This window comes from Hyperolius riggenbachi, chromosome 7 (assembly GCF_040937935.1).
Source record: "Hyperolius riggenbachi isolate aHypRig1 chromosome 7, aHypRig1.pri, whole genome shotgun sequence".
Taxonomy (NCBI): Eukaryota; Metazoa; Chordata; class Amphibia; order Anura; family Hyperoliidae; genus Hyperolius; species Hyperolius riggenbachi.
Window position 1 is genome coordinate 211,640,932 of NC_090652.1, and position 20,837 is coordinate 211,661,768.

Below are 20,837 nucleotides of genomic sequence, written 5' to 3' on the forward strand. Positions count from 1 at the left end.
CAGGCCCGTTATCTGTAGCCGCATATACCTCCCCGCCTGGTGCCCACAGGTGCCCCCGATCTCCAAGGACCCTAAAAACGCCCCTGCCGAGCGTGGAGAAGGGACAGTGGGGACATGCGCCGGCGGAACAGGTAATGTATTGCCGCTAGCGTCGGTCGTCGGACATTCTAACGCCTCTATCGACACACTCCCGACCCGCCGGCAATCGAGCAAAATTTTCAGCGCGGACAGATCGACGGGATTGATCGTTTTCGGGTGGAAATCGTTTGCACATCGATTTCACAGCAGATTCGATCACAGTGATCGAATCTGCTGTCTATCAGTGGTAAATCGGGCAAGTGTATGGGCACCTGTAGTCCTGGCAGAAGAACGGTGCAGGAGGGCGTGGGCGGGAGCAGTGTGTGATCAGCAACCTTTTAGCTTTATCCTTCTGATTGGAGGGCAGAGCATGATAACAAAACAACTTAACTTGCAGTCTTCACCACTGGGAATAGGAGGCACGGATCTACGCAGCTCTGATCATGTGCGTAGCCTGGGAGTTCTAATTGATTGGGATTTAAGCTTCAGAACTCAAATCTCTGCTGTGGTGAAATCATCCTATTTTCACCTGAAGAACATTGCAAAAATCAAGCACCTCATACCCCCAGAAGATCTGCCAACCTTAGTCCACGCCTTCATCACATCCCGACTGGACTACTGCAATGCTCTCTACACTGGCCTTCCAAAAAAGGCCTTGTACCGTCTACAGCTGATACAGAATACTGCTGCCAGACTGCTAACCAACCAACCCCGTCACTGCCACATAAAGCCAGTCCTGCACTCCCTTCACTGGCTACCTATAGAATGGAGGGTCCTATTCAAGATCGGCCTACTGACATTTAAATCCCTGAATAATCTAGGCCCTGGATACATGAAAGATATGTTGCAGCTACGTAGCAATCCCCGCATTCTCAGATCAACAGGTTCTAATAATCTAGTCATACCCAGAGTCCACTTAAAACTTTTGGTCCCAGAGCCTTCTGTCATGCTGCCCCTACGTTTTGGAACTCCTTACCTCAACAGATCAGGACAGCTCCATCCCTGGACGTGTTTAAATCCAGACTGAAAACCCACCTGTTCATTTTGGCATTTGCAGAAATATTACTTTTGTTGTGTGAATGCTTCAACCTACTACCAATTACTGAATCTGAGAGAGCCTAAGCGCTTTGAGTCCTATGGGAGAAAAGCGCTATAGAAATGTTATTGTATTATTGTATTGTATATAAACAAGTGGTGGCAGCTTAGAATAGATTTCTCCTTAAAGAGAACCTGTAGTGAAAATAACAATGTTGTTTACAATATTAATTTATAGATTATTTAGTCAGTGTTTGCCCATTGTAAAATCTTTCCTCTTCCTGATTAACATTCTGAAATGTATCACAGGTGGTGACATCTTTAGTTCTGCCAGTTGATCTGTACGGAATGTTTGTTACTGAGACTTCAATGAACAGAGGGAGATATTGCTTGCTTGGCAGTTGGAAAAGACCTAATTTCCCTCAATGCAATTAAGTTCACAGACAGCAAACTGTCAGAACCTTGGTCATGACATCACTCTGTGGGAGGGGTTTCACCACAATATCAACCATACAGACCCCTCTGATGAGCTATTTGAGAAAAAGTGAAGATTTCTTGTGGGAAAGGGGGTATCAGCTACTGAGTGGAATGAAGTTCAATCATTGGTTAAAGTTCCTATTTAAATGTGATCTAATATCTGTGGTGCAAGGTGGTACTCCAGGTAAATGATTACTATCAAGAATATATCGACTGTTTACCTGATCTACTGAAAATCTATATGTTACTAGCTTATAGGTGCCGACATGTGGCAAACCACTCATTAATTCATCTACATGATCATTTTATACAATCTAATGAAAACAAAAATGTTTTAAAAAGATTGATATTTCTGCCAGGGTTGATCACTTTGAGTGGATGTACCACTGAACAGTTGACTCCAGCACATGTAATCATAAACTTCTCATTGATCTTGGACAGATTACTAATTGGAAAGATGATCAGACACAGTGGTGAGCCAAGGAGCCACACAGCTGTCCTGTATTGCGCTGTACAACATTAGTGTGGGCAACATTTCCATCAATGCTGAAATCTGATCCAAGTCTAGTGGGCTAAGTTAATGCAAGATCTGGTTGCAATTAATTAGCTTTAGCTGTTGGTGACTGTGCTATATTACAGTGCAATAGATTACAACATTATGTGTTCATCTATTACTGCATTGTCAATAAAAACATTTCATTGATTATCATAGTAGTAAAACTGTTTCTGTACATTTCATTGATTATCAGGTTATATTTTGCCAGGGTGCATTATATTTTACACTGTGCTATTCACTCGGTATTGCGCAGCACAAGTTAAATTCTGATTTCCTTAGCATAATGCTGCGGTCTGGTGCATTATGTCTTATGGAGGCAGCACTGTAATCTGCATTGCATATAAGTGAGCTATTACTGGCCATTGTTGTGTAATGTATATTACACCATTATTCAGCTGCTACACTGTGTGGTGTCACTTGATATAAAGCTTACCCCCTCTCTCTTACCCCCTCCTATTGCATCTTGCTATTGTTTTTCTGCAAGATTCATGCTGCAGCAGTCTAAAAATCCTTATTGCGCTTTATAAACCTTTCTCATAGCTGAGGTTCAGCAGAGGAGACCCCCAGGGCTGTGAACAAACCAGGATAGAAAGAAATGGAGTAAAAATAATCACAATAATAGCTCTGTAACACTCAGCAAAGCATTTGGGCCACACCTTACCACATGTCTGTTTACAGCTTATAATAGTTTAACACACAATACTCATTTGTGCATTAAATGTAACTGACTGATTTATCTATGTTCAGGGGAATCTGTGCCGGAGCATCAGATGGCATTTCAGGTTGAAGCTGGAAATCACCCCACCTTTGAAGACATGCAAGTATTGGTATCCAGAGAGAAGCAACGGCCAAAGTTTCCTGAGGCATGGAAAGAGAACAGCTTAGTAAGTACTGCAAACATATGTTCAGCTATATATATGGTTTTCCATGTACGAATATATACTGAGAAAAGAGACAGTAAGGAGACGTGAGCAGGAGCTAGGACATGCGCAGTTGTAGTCGTCTAGTTAGACATATAATTAAACGGTGACAGCGGCGGGGAATGGAAGATCGTAGAGGATGGTGCGGGCACATGACAGCTGCAGGGGCCGGTAGAAGCCCCTGGTAAGTGTTAGTTTTTGTTTTAAAAAAACAAACCCACAGAACCCCTTTAAAATAGACATGAACTCTTGTACAGGACACAAGGAAAACATAAAGATGCATGAGAACTGCACCCAGGATGTTAACTCTTTGTCGGCTTCCAAGAAAGCAGGAAATAGACACACTGCAGATTTATTGCAGGAGTTCTGTAAGCTGTAACAAAGAAATGTTTTTCTTTAAAGGTTATTATTATGTATTATTTTTTTAGAGCAGAGAGAAAGTTCTGAGTTCAGGTCTGCTTTAATGGACTGCATTGTTTAAAAAGATAAGCTGGTTACAAAATTTAAAATTTGACTCCACGTCATGGTGCAGATTTATTAGCAACTAGTCTGAGGGTTGATTACCTAAATAAAATGTATTTAAGTCAATTATGTACCGTATATTCCAGCATATAAGACGACTGGGCGTATAAGACGACCGACCCCCCCCAAATGTTCTAGTTAAAATATAGAGTTTGGGATATACTCACCATATAAGACTACCCCTCTTCCAACGCACACCAAATAAAAATTTAAAAAACATCATATACTGGTGCTATGTATGAACAGATACTGGTGCTGTAATGTATGTGGTATGCAGTATAACACACTATACAGGTGATTGACTGGTTGGATTGGTCAACTCTCCCTCTCCTTAAAGGGAAGGTTCAGGGAACTATTGAAAAAAATAAAAATCCCTATCCACTTACCTGGGGCTTCCTCCAGCCCGTGGCAGGCAGGAGGTGCCCTCGCCGCCGCTCCAGAGGCTTCCGGTCGTCTTCGGTGGCCGACCCGACCTGGCCAGGCCGGCTGCCAGGTCGGGCTCTTCTGCGCTCCATGGCTGGGCTCTTCTGCGTCCCACGCGGGCGCGCTGACGTCATCGGACGTCCTCCGGGCTGTACTGCGCAGGCGCAGAACTACTGCGCCTGCGCAGTACAGCCCGGAGGACGTCCGATGACGTCAGCGCGCCGGCGTGGGACGCAGAAGAGCCCGGCCATGGAGCGCAGAAGAGCCCGACCTGGCAGCCGGCCTGGCCAGGTCGGGTCGGCCACCGAAGACGACCGGAAGCCTCTGGAGCGGCGGCGAGGGCACCTCCTGCCTGCCACGGGCTGGAGGAAGCCCCAGGTAAGTGGATAGGGATTTTTATTTTTTTCAATAGTTCCCTGAACCTTCCCTTTAAGCGGATTGGTCAGCTCTCCTTGTCTACCTGTTTATCAGAGCAGTATGGAAGAATAAATAGCTCTGTGCCCATAAAACACGCCTTTTTCACCCTTCTAGTCCCCCTTTGTATCTTATTTACCTCCTTCTCTGCCTCTCAGATCTCGCACATGTGCACCTGCGCTGATTCACTACAGTGCTCAGCAGCGAGATCTGAGAGGCGGTAACAGGATAGGGCGTATCACTCGGCATCAATGACACCCGGCATATAAGACGACCCCTGACTTTTCAGTCCCTGGGTGATTGAGATGGCGACGTCATTCACAAAAAAAAAAAATACTTACACGTTCACACATTACTTCCTGTTTGCGTAGTAATATTATGCATAAGGAAGTTATGCGGCGAGGACATCTTCATTTAAAATTAACCCTTTACCGCCCACAGTCCCCAATAGTTACCCCCAAAAATGTTTTAATAAAAATATACAATAAAAAAAAAATAGGGAGTGAAATTTTTTAGTATATATGTCAAGAAGGTATATTAGTGTTACTTTTAAAATTATGAGCTTGTAATAAGTGATGGACGCAAAACTGAAAAAATGCACCTTTATTTCCAAATAAAATATTGGTGCCATACATTGTACTAGGGAAAAATTTTAAACGTTGCAATAACCGGGACAAATGGGCAAATAAAATGTGTGGGTTTTAATTACGGTAGCATGTAATATTTTGAAACTATAATGGCTGAAAACTGAGAAATAATACATTTTTCTAATTTTTTTCTTAATATGCCCATTAAACACAGTTACAATAAAATAATTCTTAGCAAAAAGTACCCTCAAAAGAAAGCCTAATTGGTGGTGAAAAAACAAGATATAGATTGTTTCATTGTGATAAGTAGTAATAAAATTATAGGCGAATGAATGGAAGGAGCGCTGACAGGTGCAAATTGCTCTGAGGAAAAACCCTTGGAGGTGAAGTGGTTAAACTGTAAGCTAGGAATGCTTATCTGATTCATTAAATGAACATGATACAAATTGTCATTGTAAATGAACATGGGCCTCAATTCACTAAGATCAACTTACCACCACACATCAATGGTATTTTCAAAAGCTTGCCTTATTAAAGGGGAACTGAAGAGAGAGGTATATGGAGGCTGCCATGTTTATTTCCTTTTAAGCAATACCAGTTGCCTGGCAGCCCTGCTGAGCCTCTGCCTCTAATACTATTCGCCATAGCCCCTGAACAAGCATGCAGCAGATTGGGTGTTTCAGACTTTAAAGTCAGATCTGACAAGACTAGCTGCATGCTTGTTTCTGGTGTTATTCAGATACTACTGCAGAGAAATAGACCAGCAGGGCTCCCAGGCAACTAGTATTGATTAAAAGGAAATAAATATGGCAGCCTCTGTATACCTCTCACTTCAGTTCCCCTTTAAGGAGTAGAGATAAGTTTTCACATTGAGAGAGTTAGCTTATCATTTGTGTCTTCAACCACCTTGGCGGTAACCCCGTGTGTGACACGGGTTAAGCCGCCGGAAGGTGACGCTCAGGCCCTGCTGGGCCGATTTACATAATTTTTCAAACACGCAGCTAGCACTTTGCTAGCTGCGTGTTTGGTCTGATCGCCGCCGCCCGCCGCCGATGCGCAGCTACCCGCCGCGGATACAGGGCCCCCCCCCGCATACCCCTTGCGCAGCCTGGCCAATCGGCGCCAGGCTGCACTATGGGGTGGATCGGGACTCCCTGTGACGTCACGACGTCCAAACGTCGGTGACGTCACTCCGTTCGTCGCCATGGCGACGGGGGAAGCCCTCAAGAAAATCCCGTTCAGAACGGGATTTCCTTATGGGCAAGCGGCGCCGGCGGTGATCGGGGCACACGGGGGGACGCCGCAGGGAGGGGGGAAGCATGTAGCTAGCGCTAGGCTAGCTACATGCTAAAAAGAAAAAAAAAAGTGAAAAAAACACACCCGCGGCCGCGCAGCCGCGGGAGTCATACCGCCAGGGGGTTAATGCTGGGAATACACGGCTCGATTCTGAGTCATTTGGCTCGATAGATAATTTCCGACATGTCCGATCTCCCGCCCAATCGTTTCGCTGCTCGATTCTGCATTGAGGGCAATGGAAAAAGATAAAAAAATAACGAGCGGAAGATAAGAGAATCACCTGCAGAATCGAGCGGGGAATCGATCGAGCAGAAGAGTCAAGCGGCAAAATCGAGCTGTGTATGCCCAGCATTAGTTACCACCTCTGTAGTTATTTTCACATGCAGTTAATTAACAGCCTGTCTTTAATTTTAGAATTCTGTAGTTATTTTAAGGATTGAAATGTTAACTTTAGAGATCTCTCCTTAACTGATGCTGGGAATACATGGGTCGATTCTGAGCTGATTAGATGGTTAGATAGATAACTTCCGACATGTCCGATCACCGTTCAGTCGTTTTGACGCTCAATTTCTCATTGAAGTGAATTAAAAGAAAGATAAGAAAAACGAGCGGAAGATAAGAGAATCGAGTGGGAATCGAGCGGCAAAATGATCGGGCGCAGAATCGACCTGTGTATTCCCAGCATTAAAGACAGAAGAGTTAACTTTAGGTTTGCCTGAGGTAAAATGGTTTCTGAATACTACATGCCTCATCACCATGGTGATCACTCTAGAAACAGCTCAGAAACTTTATAAAAGACAGGAGATAAGCTTAGTGAATTGAGGCCTATGTAACTTTTTCAGTTCTGAACAGCATTGAAAAGAATTTGATCCTTGTCAGACTGTTATGCCGGGAATACCGCTGGATTATGCCACCTGATCGATTCCGCGCTCGTCCCCGTGGGCGATTCTCTTATCTTCTGCTCGTTTTCCTTATCTTTTGCCATTGTCTCCCATGCGGTATCGAGCGCGGAATTGATCCGGGGGGTGATCGGACATGTCGGAAATTATCAATTGAGCCATCTAATGGTACCGTGTAGTCCCAGCAATAGGGCCCATTTCTACTTGCGCGGTTTCTGCAGAGTTTCCCCTCAGGCAAACTGCGTGGGGAAACTGCCATAAGGAACAATAGCGCTGCCAGCTGAATCGCTTGCGCTAGCGATTCAGCCGGCATTTCCATCCGAAATGGTACGGGAGGCTGCGAATCCCATAGCCATGCATGGCACGGCTGATGGTATTCGTCTGTGTATTTGCAGACCCGGAAGTGCCACCGCATGTCTTGCAGGCGTGTGCGGCTCAAGTGGGAACGGGCACTTAGGGTACGTTCTCACTGGGGCGATTAGAGGGCGTTTACCACTAATCGCTGATTTGCCCGGCGATCGCTCGTGCTTTTTAATACGTTAGCGCAATATTAAATATATGGCAGTGATCTCACTGCCGTGATTGCCACCAATCGCCAGCAATTCACGTTTGGTGGCAAAAGAAAAATGCGCTACCTGCAACATTTTACTGTGATTTTAGAGCAATCGTGATTGGAATGCTAAAAAGCACTAATCACGATCGCTCAAAACTCGCAAGAGCGTACAGAGATTTTACCACGCTAATTCCAAGTGAGAACAGGCCCGCATTGCTGCCCACTGCACAGTGATTCCCTTATCAGCACTGCACAGGAAGTGAGGGAAATATCCCTACTGGACAACAAACAACAGTTAAAGGCCAGGCACTGTCACTTGCTAAACATATTAAGATTTAGAGTGGAGTTGCATTTTAGCTCTGACATTGACCACTTTGTAGTCTTTATTTTTCAAGTATTTATCTAAATACTAAAGTATATGTTCCTTACCAAAGGCTGTAAGATCATTGAAGGAAACAATTGATGACTGCTGGGATCAAGATGCTGAGGCCAGGCTTACAGCACAGTGTGCAGAGGAGAGAATGGCTGAGCTTATGATGATCTGGGAGAGGAATAAGTCTGTGAGTCCAACCATCAACCCAACATCAACAGCTGTGCAGAACGAGCGGTATGTACTCTGTGGCAAGAAACAGCCTGCATCATAGGGATATACTGCATGGGTGGAGAACCCACTTTGACTATGATTTCTTGGCAGTGTTTTACTGAACATGTTGTAGATCCCAACCTAACAAGTTGCCAGTGTCTTTGGCAAAGCAGTAATAATACAACACATATTCCAATGTAAAACAAGGAAGATAGAGAGTATACTGTATATGAACGGACCAAAATTTTTAAATTTAAGTCTTTTAAATAAGACCTTATTTTTGAGAAAGCCGATATTTAAAAAATTCAAAGGAAAAATAGTTTTTAATCTGGGAAAATTACATTTTGCTGGGGTACAATGGGGTAACAGGGGAACAGTGGTGGCGTAGTGGGGGGCTGAGGTGGGGGCATAGAGGAGGTACAGGGGACAAAGATGGCACAGTGGCTCGACTTAGGAATTGATTCAGCTTAAGAGACCTACAGTTTCTATCTCGTTCATGAACACGGGACTACCTGTATGAAACTATAGATATATATATAGATATATATATATCCTTTTTGCCAGCAAATGATTCTGCAGGTCTCGAGTAGTAAAGGGCAGCAGGAAATTCAAATAAGCCCCCTGCCATGTTGTATCGCAGCAGCCACACTACCTTACTGCATCATCCTGCCAAGTCTCTAAATACAGATGAGCCTGCATCCATTCAGTATTAAATACAGGCAGAGCCAGCAGGATTACATTACCTGACTCGACTGCTTGGAGAGGCTACAGAGCACCTCTGCAAACATCAAGCAAACTGACAGGAGTGCACCTCCTCCAGCCCCCCCCCCCCCCTCCCGTCCTCCCCTGGCTGTGTCATACCCACAGATCAGCGTTGCAGTAGGGGCCAGAGGATGCGTAGTAGCTGCAGTGGGAGCAACAGAGAGACTCAACGGGGGAAAAGGTAAGCCCCTGCTGCAGTGCTGATCTTTGGGCCTGACACAGCCAGGGGAGCACAGGAAGGGGCCCTGGTGGAGGAAGGAAGACGTCCAGGCCCCTCATCCCTGCCAGGCACCAGGAGGAAGTCTAAGGGTAGGCATACCCTTAGATGCATAGTTACGCCCCTGGTTTGTTTAGTATTCACATGCGAGCCAGAGTTATTAGCAAATCATTGAACGCCTGTAATAAATTGGAGGCTAACATTTTTTGTGTTAAAACCTTTCTGCAAACAGGCCCTCAGTGTTTGAGTTTACATGTCTGTTTAAACCTGTTGTAAGGCCTGGCAGATCGCTCGCCTTTCTTCAGCCTCTATACCCCAATCTAATGGCACATTCTTCACCTATACGCGTGAATGGGAGACCAGTACGCCTACCTGACTATGGTTACCCCGCAGGACTTCAGCGTGCAAGGTATAGAGACTGAGGCCAGGAAGACAAGAGTACTACCAGAGCCCACTAAGCAAGACAAATGTGGCTGGGTAATATCAGGCAATAGTGCAGGATGCACTTGTGGAGGAGACTACACAGATCACAGCAGGAGTAGAAGACTAGAGACAGGGAGCAAGACTGCTCAGAGCAACCGCAGCTCTGAGCTTCCGATAACCGCCACAATAAACAAGACACAATGGTTGCTCAGAGCGACCTCAGCTCTGAGCTTCAGTTGTCTACCACTCTGAATAAGACAAGGACAGACAAACAGACAGGAAGGAATGTTTGCCAATCTAATCGCTACCGCAGCGATAACAAACATTCACACAAACAAGACAGAACAAGAAGGAGCATAACTAATAGTTACCGCTGCTATAGTCATGTCCATAGGATCAGAACTAGCAGGATCGCTAGCCAATCACTACTGCAGTGATGGCTACGTCCAGACTAGCAGGACTGGAAGGACTATGAAGTCCACAGGATCAGAACTAGCAGGATCGCTAGCCAATCACTACTGCAGTGATGGTTGCATCCAGACTAGCAGGACTGGAAGGACTACGAAGTCCATGGGATCAGAACTCAAAATGTCAAGCAGTAGGAGCACCAATGAATCCAAACGGTGTGCCCAGACCCCAACCCCAGTGCCTCTTGGGGTCCTCTGTGGTAAAGAATGCAATGTGGGTCGGCACCACCTAAGTGGTATAAAGCTCTTTATTCCTTGCAAGCAGTGACAGACGCTGTTTCAGGCTGAATAGCCTTTCCTCAAACTGCTACAAACAAACAGTGTGAAAACTAGCCACCTTAAATACACCCCCTAAAAGAGGGCGGAAACACTATGCGCGGACCACTTAGGTGGTGCCGACCCACATTGCATTCTTTACCATGGGATCAGAACTAGCAGGAGCATTCACCACCGCAGTGATGGTTGCATCCAGACTAGCAGGACTGGAAGGACTCTGCTGTTTACCCACGCAGGAACAGCAACCATCCACAAGCAAGGCATAGCAAGACAAGGCATTTTACAATTGAAACACGGGACCCAGCAAACAGCTATGGCTAAGCTGAACACTATGATGGGCAAGATGACAAGGGAGGAAGAGGCTTTTATATGAACATCATCCAATGAGGGCAGGCGTGCAAATTCCAACACAGCTGAATGGTAATCTCTCAATCCTGTGTTACTCTGATTTGGAGGCTGCAGGCTGGTTGCAGATGGATAGGACTCTCATTACAAATGCATACAACATTTTGCAGCATTATGCATGCAAGGAATTCAACACTGTTTGGCTGCAGCTCAGTTGCAACAAGTCATTCATAACAGCATCCTGAGCTGCTCTGAACCGCAGAGTGATTGCTGATGGCAGTGACTCTTAAGGTGCGTACACACATGCGACTATAGTCGTTTGTAACGATCGTTCCCCGATCTTTACCAACGACGATCGTTACAAAAAACGAACCAACGACTATTAAGGCAAACGACGAACGAGGCAAATCGCTACAAAACAAAGTTCTGTCTTGGCGGATTTTTACCACCGACGATCGTTAGCAAAAGTGGCACATCGTTGGAAACGATCGTTCGTACCAGGCTGGACATGCGCATTTCACTTTTTCTCCAAGGAACTTTACAATTTTATGCGCAGGCGCATTAAGTGCTTTTACGTGGTGTAACGTTCGTTCTAACGATGTGATCGTTACATACTTTTTACAACTAACTTTACTTCGGTCGTTCTTTCGTCAATTAAAAGATCGTTCGTCGTTGACAACGAACGATCGTTGTCGCATGTGTGTACGTAGCATTATTGAGAATGCAACCAAAACTATGCAACTGAATGCATGCAGAGAAATCAGAACTGCCTGATTGCAGTTGAGCTGCAGGGCTCAAAGGCAACCTAATACTGATATCTGGGCAGATGGGGCACAAAGTTTACATAATACTAATGTAGGGCATAGACAGTCTACCTGATAACTAGGGCTGCTCAAATCCGGATCTGGGAGATACCCGGGGTATATGGATAAGTATTTAGTATTAATGGGGAATATTAAGTATAAATGGGGGAGTATTTAGTATAAATGGGGCAGTATTTAGTATAAATGGGGGTGTATTTAGTATAAGAGGAGTTTTAGTATAAATGGGGGAGTATTTAGTATTAATTGGGGAGTATTTAGTATAAATGGGGGAGTATTAAGTATAAATGGGGGAGTATTTAGTATAAATGGGGGAGTATTTAGTATAAATGGCAAGGTATAATGCCTATTTTTAATACTAACTCTCAAGCAACTAAAACTGCATTTATTTGGCATAAACCAATCCCCATAGGTGATGGAAAATGGATTCTGCTGTACCATAGTACTATCTTGTGACTCAAAGACCACCTAATACAATACAGATATCTGGGGGGTTACACGTATGGGCTGTCCTGGGACAGTTACTGTGAGCCCCTAGCACAAACACTCATACTTCTCTGAATACTGAATTTCAATGTCCAGCCACACTTCCTTATCACATTATATACTCATTTATGTACCAATGGAAATCACAGGGAATGATCGGTAAGGTCCCAAATGACCATCTCCTGAAACGTGTTTGGGATCATAAGAGCTCATTTTGGTAAAAATGTGGGACAGGACACTGTGTGAGGCTATAAAGGTTGGAGACTTACACTAGATCAACGCTAGGTAAATGTCCATACCTACCTATCATCATAAATTTTTCGCCTTTCCACAATGCCCACTATTAGATCAGATCTCGTCAGAGACTTGATCTAATATTCCTATCCCCACCACGGGGTACTCTTCGCTTCAGTAAAAGGTAACGGGCCACACTCACACCTATGTCAAGGCAAGACACAGAACATTTATATTACGCTTTTCTCCTGGCAGACTCAAAGCGCCAGAGCTGCAGCCACTAGGATGCGCTCTATAAGCAGTAGCAGTGTGTCTCCTACTGAATAGGTGCTGGCTTACTGAACAGAAAGAGCCAAAAGACTGTGTCAGAGGCAGAGCCCTTAAAGGGACTCCGAGCAGTGCAGAAACTATGGAAAGTTGCATGCCATTTTGAAGCTCTCTTTCTCCTCTTTCCAACGATATATAAACCGCCACCCTACGGCTTTTAGTTTTCGCTATTTTCGCGATTGAAGTAGCGGCTTTCCCCAAAGTCGGCAGCTGAATGGAGCTGCTGACACTGGGGAAAGTGTCGTCCTGTGTAATACAAGCAACTATGGAAAGATGCATACCATTTTGAAGCTCTCTTTTTCCTCTTTCCAACGACACCTAAATCGTCGCCCTACGCCTTTTAGTTTTCCTTATTTTCGCGATCGAAATCGCATTTGCAGCGACTTCGATTGCGAAAATAGCGAAAACTAAAAGGCGTAGGGTAGCAGTTTATATATCGTTGGAAAGAGGAGAAAGAGAGCTTCAAAATGGTATTCATCTTTCCATAGTTTCTGCACTGCTCGGAGTCCCTTTAACCACTACACTTTCCAGCCACTATCCTCCTCCCAATTATATCCCGCTCATTCTCCTTAGAATGGCCTTTCTAAGTAACTGTTTGATCAACATAATGATCGAACATCGATAGAGGAGGCCTGCTTTTTTACCGATTTTTCCTAATTTGATGTTTATATTGAATCTTAATATTTGATCTGCTAAATGTGTACCTAGCCTGGCATGTTGTTTGAAGGTTTTAAACATTTTAATTAGTGTTTTATATTTTTATTTATTGTTTTTCTCCTGTCTCTGAAGCAATCTGTCACAAAGCCGACGGGTCCCAAAAATTGGTCCTTACCCTGATTATTCATCATCATCTTATATTGAAGACTCTGTGCACAACCCTGACAGCATCGTGAAGAACATTTCATCTGAGACCTCCATGTCCAGTACTCCCCTAACCACCAGTGAGAAGAACCGGAACTCTATTAACTATGAGCGGCAGCAGGCTCAGGCACGTCTCCCTAGCCCAGAGACCAGTGTTACTAGCTTGTCAACGAACACTACCACTACTAACACTACGGGACTCACACCAAGTACTGGCATGACCACAATATCAGAGGTCCAGTATTCAGATGAAGCAATGCATAGCATTCAGCAAACTGGGCCCACTCCTGTTTGTTTGCAGTTAACAGAGGAAGACTTAGAGACCAATAAGCTGGACCCAAAAGAAGTTGATAAAAATCTGAAAGAAAGCTCAGATGAGAACCTCATGGAACATTCCCTTAAACAATTCAGTGGGTCTGACCCTCTGAGTAGCACCAGCTCCAACCTATTCTACCCACTTATAAAGTTGGCAGTGGAATCAACAGGGCAGCAAGATTTTACGCAAGTGGGAAATGGTCAAGCTTGCTTAGTTCAGGATATTCATCCTGCACAACACTATCCTCTTCCTAAACAACAAAACCTTCCCAAAAGGCCTACTACCCTCCCTCTTAACACTAAATCTTCAGGCAAAGAGTCTAGGCTTAAATTTGGCAGCAAGCACAAATCCAACTTGAAGCATGTTGAGACAGGAGTGGCCAAAATGAACACAGTGACTGCTGCAGAACCTCATGTGGTAACCGTTACCGCAGCAACTGGTAGAATGGGCTATGTGAACTCTCAGGGGCCTGCAGCCCAGAATTCAAATACAGCCTTAGGCCCCAATACTAACTCAATGGCTCATAGAGCACAGGAGATGCTACAAAACCAATTTAGAGGTGAAGACAGCCGTCTGAACATCAACTCTAGTCCAGATGAAAATGAGCCACTTCTGCGGAGGGAACAGCAAGTTGGGCAGGATGAGTCCATACTGGATCGTCTAGTGGAAAGGAGGGATCGACCACAGGAGAGCAGCAGGGTGAACTCAAATAACAATAACAACAGCAGCAGCATCAACAGCCAGTGTGTACAGGATGATACAGGAACACAGGTTCCTGTAGTAGAACATAGGCAGCGCCAGACAAGGAGAGCGCAGAGACCAAACTCTCTTGACTTGTCCACTTCCAGTATTATGGATAACTGCAGCACACAATGTAAGTACCAAATACTCAGAATTGTAAAATTTAATGTATGCTATACTAGTAAATACGTAACTGTATGGATTTTCAAGGCACCTTCAGTTGTAGTCACTTGTATTATATATGAATTTGGGTAAACATTCATATTGTTGATTAAACATGAGCTATCAGTGTTTATAAGAAGTGAAAATTCCTTAGATAATTACCAACCAGGCCTATTTCCATAGGTAATCTCCCAAGCAAAAAGGAGCCAGTTAAAAGGACACTATAGGGAGAAATACATGGAGGCTGCCATTTTTTGTAAGTGCTAATTGTCTGGCAGGTGTGCTGATCTTTTTTGGCTGCAGTAGTGTCTGAGTCACACACCAGAAACAATTCTGTGGCAAATATGGTCAGACTGAAGGCAGAGCACCTGATGGTCATACTTGGTCTGGGTCAGTGGTTTGAAATATAAGAGACACAAGATCAGCAAGTTTAAAAGGAAAAAAAGGTAGCCTTTACATTCCTCTCACTACAGGGTTCCTTTAATTAGTTTTATCTAAATGATCTGCACAGAATTGTACCCAGATTAAGCCAAAATATCGAATTGATAGGCGTCACCACATCTGAATAAATTTCAAGTATTTGAAAGTACTGTGAGCTCTTGAATTATGGCATGCTTGGGTTTCAAGAAGGAGAGTTGTAAATCAAATTCTGCATAAAAATGGTAACTGATAGTTATGGGCAGAAGATTTCTCTTGCATGAACATATCCGCTGACTGAGCAAGTGGAAACTGTAATAGCAAATGAAGACCACTAGATGTCATTCAGTTTGCAGACAACGGTTAAATAACATGGCTCCCTGTTAATTGTTTGGCAGCTAGAGGCTTCCATTTAATAGCATACCTTCCACTTTTTGAGTTAGTGCAAATTTGTATGTTAAAGTGTACCAAAGCTGTCGTAAAAAGATTTGATACTTACTCGCAGCTTCCTCCGGCAGCATAAACACGTCTGAGTCCCATGCTGTCCTCTCACGGTCTGCCATTCAGCCACGATCAGCCCCTGTAACAGGCTCAATCGGGTCTAGTCTGGGTCTCCTGCACATGCGCAGACCTCCTGCGCATGCGCAGTTGACCCAGAGTGACGCGACTTAACGGGGCTGACCGCGGCTGAACGGCAGACCGCGGGAGGACGACGTGGGACTCAGACGTGCTTATGCTGCTGGAGAAAGCTGCGAGTAAGTATCAAATCTTCTTTTTACGACAGCTCTGGTTTACTTTAAGGTGTATCTGAGACAATCACAACAAAGGATTCATACTTATTGGGGCTTCTTCGTCCCCTGTAGTCCAGCTCCTTCGGTGTCTGTCCAGTCCCTTCCCTTTCTTCTGCTGTCAGCCCCAGTAAGCCCCCTACTGGACGCATGAGCAGCCCTGGCTGCGTACCTCCTTGGTTCCATTCTGTTCCTGGGCTGTTACAAGCTTAATTAACTGCACTGGCACAGAATGCTCCCAGCATCAGGAGCATGATCGTGGAGTTGCGGAGCCACGCATGCACAGTAGTCAGCAACTACTGGGGCTGACAGCAAGAGAATGGAGGGGACTAGATGGGCACAGAGGGAGCTGGTGGACTACAGCAGACTGGAAGAAGTCCCAGGTAAGTCCTCAGTGAGTAATATTGCATTCTGGGGTTCATGTTTTATCTCGAGAATTAAAATATAAATCTAACAGTATGGTCTATTTGGATCATTGTATTACTTTAAAACCACACAATTCAAACAGACATGAAGTTGCCTTGGTGTTGTGGCCTGTTTATAAAAGTGGTGAAGGGGGGGGGGGGGGGGGAGGAGAGGGGATAAGTCATCTTTACTTCCCTTCTCAACTTTTCTCAACAAACCTGGTCACCAAGTTATTTTGGCAACGTGTATAAAAAAACAGATTTTTTTTGTGTGAACTTGGGCTTGTTTGAAAGTGGATAAATGTTATTACTGTAAATACCCCAAAGTGGAGTAAAGAAGCTTCATTAAAAATTAAGTTTGAAAGAACATGTTTGTAAAAGAGTAAAACGCCCAATTGGTTTGCATTGAAGTGACCAAAATGTGGAGTTAAATGCCAACAGTAGAAAATAAATGTTTAAGAATGTATCTTTCTGCAGTTTATATTTTACTATGGAGCTCTCCAATATCAACGTTTGTATGTTAAAAAGATAGAGAAAATGTTTTGGCTTGTTTATGAAAAAAATAGTAATATGATAATAACCCTTATAATCACCATTTTGTTTGCCTTTTCAACGTACATGCACACAGGCTACAAAACAAATTGATACCCCACGTTCACCGCCTCAACGAGGCCACATTTGCCTCCAAAGCCCTCTGATGGTGCAGGGCCATGCAGAGAACCATGATCTACAAATCACAGCTCTCTAAACACTTGCATACCAACAGTCTCTGGCCACTTAAGTACCAGAGGCTGCTGGTACCAAAAAATGGGGCTTACCGACGAATCGCCACACGGACCCACCGGTCATGCCACTCAGCCATCCCTGCATTCCTCTATGACGGCAGAGCTCTGTGAGCCTGTCAGGAGCAGATTTCATTTGATTGGCTCACAGCGATCACGGGGATAGGAGCCGATTTAATTGGTTAGCAACAGCAGAGCGAGGGGCCTGCGGTGAGGGAGAGATCGGCAGGAGGGGCGAGAGTGACGGGTCTGTGCGGCGCAGTCATTGAAATCTGTGCCCTGGCAGGAATAAGCAGCGACAAACAGGGCATTGATTTCAATTACCACAGTCCGGAAGCGGTTAAAATGGCAATCCACTACAAAAAGGAAAACTAGTGCTGAACAAGGATGAGCATCAGGAGTAGTGAGCTACTCGAATTCTTAATTAAAATGAGGCTTAATTACCTCAGGTGTGCAGCTGGTAGACGAGTGGTTACTTTCCCACAGTGCCACCGGCTTTTATGCGTATCACGTCTTGCACGCAGCCTATTGGACGTGTTGCAAGACTCACTAGCGTGCACTTCCTCCTTCAAGCTGGAAGTAGTAAGTGCACGCTAGTGAGTCTTGCAACGCGTCCAATAGGCTGCATGCAAGACGTCATATGCATAGAAGTCGGACGGCATTGTGGGGAAGTAACCCCTCCTCTCCCAGCCGCACAGCTGAGGTAATAAAGCCTCATTTTAATGACAAATTCGAGTAGCTCGCTACTCATGAGCTCATCCCTAATGCTGAAACTTAAAACAGAAAAAACAATTACCCTGTAACCCTCTCTGCCCAATGCAGTAAATAATGGTCTCCACTTTCACAGTGAAACACACACTCTGATAAGTTGCATGACAATCAGACTTCCTTTTCCACGATCGGTTTCTATTGATCCTGACTCATTTTTGTTTGGATTGTTTAGGTGATACACTATCAGACAGCAGAGCTGGCTCAGGGGAGAAGATTAAAAAGAGGGTAAAGACACCATACTCCTTGAAACGGTGGCGTCCTTCCACATGGGCAATCCCCACTGAACGTCAGGACTGTGAGGTCAACAACAATGGGGACGATGACACCTTCACCCACTCAAAGTCGAGCACAGCTGTTTACCTTATAGACGGGGGCACCACCACTGCTGCCCTTTCTAAAGATTCAAGGATGAGCTGCTTGTAAATGATTCAGTCATCTCTTTTTATTATTATTATTATTTTTTATTATTATTATTTTCAAGTTGTTTTGAATGCCTCCAGATCCAGATTTTTTTTTTTTTTTTATCATCCAGCGAGCAGGAGACATGGAAAATCCTATTTCTAACATCAAATCTTTGTAGAAGACTTGCTATAACACGCATGGTTATGGCAGGGTCGGTAAACAATTAGAGGTCCTTGTCTAGTCCTTCCACAACCATGGAAGATACATAGATTTCAGCTATGCAGAATAAACGCACCGAAACACAGCTTATGCTTCCATGTTGGTCCCTCAGCATTTTGTTTTTTTGTTTTCCATTTTTTTATAGTTCTGCACCTTCTACATATTGTTTTGTGAGTCTGCTCAGAATATCATTTTCCATGTATGTGTATAAATGGCAAAAGGTGAAGCAGCGCCAGGTATTTTTTTTGTTATGATGACAAAGGAGAAGAAATTGTTGACCGCTGTGGTCTCTAAAGATGCTACATAAACTGTCAGACAGGATAAACTGCAGCAGTGTCTTGTGCACGCAAATATTTTTTTTTTGTTTATGATTTATATGCTGTGTCTAGTCTGTATGTTGATGTGTTAAAGAGAAGCGCTTGTTCGAGGACAAATACACCAAGAAATGCTTATTTCCTGCCTTTTATTTTAGTAGCAAAAGACTTTGCACTTTTAGGTAAAAAAAAGCACTGCGAGTCATAATTAAAATGGCTGTCTCATGGGAAGTTTCCATTCTTATTCCGATCTTCGAAAACAGTGATTCAGTTTATTCCATGGGGGTGTTTACTAAAGGAGATGAACAATCGTGAGCAGTGGAATGGAGCCGTGTTGTCCTCAAACATGCAGTCTCATGCAGAGAAGCTTGTCTTTCTGGATTCCTGTGCAGGCGATTGGGTGTTTGACACGGACAACGCTTCAATTCATTGTACAGCTCTTTTGGTAAGCGACCTCCTCTCACATGACTTGGGCAGATTTTTAGCCTTTCATCTGCTGGGCTGCAATCTTTCCAAGGACTGGAGAAGGCAAAGCCACTGCAAGGTGGACTTACTGATGAACTGCTGGGGTTTTATGTAAAATGTTTACTTATTTGCGTATCGGACAACCATTCTTAGATGATGACACTTGGAAGAAGAAGAAGAAACAGGGGGATGTGTCTGTTAAGGCTTTAAGGCGTATGTTAAAAATAGATTAAAAGATTATATAAATATATATATAAATATGTGATTAAAACAAGAAAAGAGCTTATAAGTGATATTTTAACCTCTCTGTGCAAGAGTGAACACTTGTAAAACGGAGTGGATTACCTTTGAATACCTGACTTTTCATGTATTTGGTTGAAATGTGCAATGATATATTTTTTTTCCTCCATGCTTTATGGCAAAATACATTTCACTAACCCTAAACTAAAGATTTACACTTTCTGCAATATTTGTATTTTTTTGTTTTGATAGTTTTTCCCCCTGAATAACTGCTATAAAAAGTTCCCACAAGCTGCTCTTTGTATCTGGAAGCTGCCCATTGCTGGTTTTGTCCTGTGAATATGCTTTAACTTTGTACTTTAATATATATTAAATAAATGTATGCAAAATGCAGATCCCAAAAAGTAGGCCTATCTCTTTAAAGACGCAGTGTCACTTATCATACTCTAATTAGATGGAATTAGAGAATTAAAGTGATTTAAGTTTTATTTACATTTATGCCAGTTGTCTGCAGCTGCCATCTTATTCCCAGCTGCATTCCCACAATACAAGATGTGAGCTTCAACCCTCATAAGATGTTCCTAGTGATAAGACAGATGAGCTGAGATGAACAGCTTAGATCAGCCTAGAGTGCATCTTAAATGTTGTGGAGAGAAGAATAATGGAATCATTGCCTGGCACAATTCTGTCTTAGAGAACCTGCAGCAATTTTTTTTTAGACAATTCAAGTTCATAATACTAAAACCCTTAACTTGCTTTATGTGTAACAGGGCAGTGGGAGGCCCATGCAGTGCTATGGAAGATGTTGGCACTATATAAATAAATAATAAATGGAAGTATTGGCAGTGAGCACTTCATCACCAGTAATGTCCTAGACCCGACAGTCTCAATGACAGGTAACATCTTGATTGTCCATAGATAAGCCAAACAATTGACTTTATAGGGCAATCAACTACAGTGTGGTTGACTGAAGGTCAATTAACTAGTGGCCCACACACTACAAGCAAGTGATTCCCCTTCACTAACTGATCTGAACAATATTGTGGCTCTGTGCTCTGTAGCCAGAAATCAATCCTGTGTCGATCAAAATCATACGAGTAGTAGCCGATCACTGTACGATCAAATGATGTCGTCCCGCCTACTCTATGGAGGAAATTGGTTGATACCACCAGATATCGGCCAATTCCTATTGATCGAGCACAATGGGATATAATCAATTCTCCCCTGATCTCATAACAGGATCAAATGGCTGTT

The 20,837-nt window shown here is 43.8% G+C and overlaps 1 protein-coding gene across 2 annotated transcripts in view; it reads left to right on the plus strand.

Annotated features, from left to right (window-relative positions):
* Window positions 1–19,636, plus strand: part of BMPR2 (bone morphogenetic protein receptor type 2) — a 209,525-nt gene extending 189,889 nt beyond the window's left edge. For both annotated transcript variants that reach the window (XM_068245113.1, XM_068245114.1), the window contains exons 10-13: window positions 2,894–3,030; window positions 8,195–8,367; window positions 13,491–14,752; window positions 18,116–19,636. In XM_068245113.1, coding sequence (XP_068101214.1) covers window positions 2,894–3,030; window positions 8,195–8,367; window positions 13,491–14,752; window positions 18,116–18,366 — 1,823 coding nt within the window. In that variant the 3' untranslated portion in view covers window positions 18,367–19,636. The remainder of the gene's footprint in view (window positions 1–2,893; window positions 3,031–8,194; window positions 8,368–13,490; window positions 14,753–18,115) is intronic.
* Window positions 19,637–20,837: the final 1,201 nt, after the last annotated feature.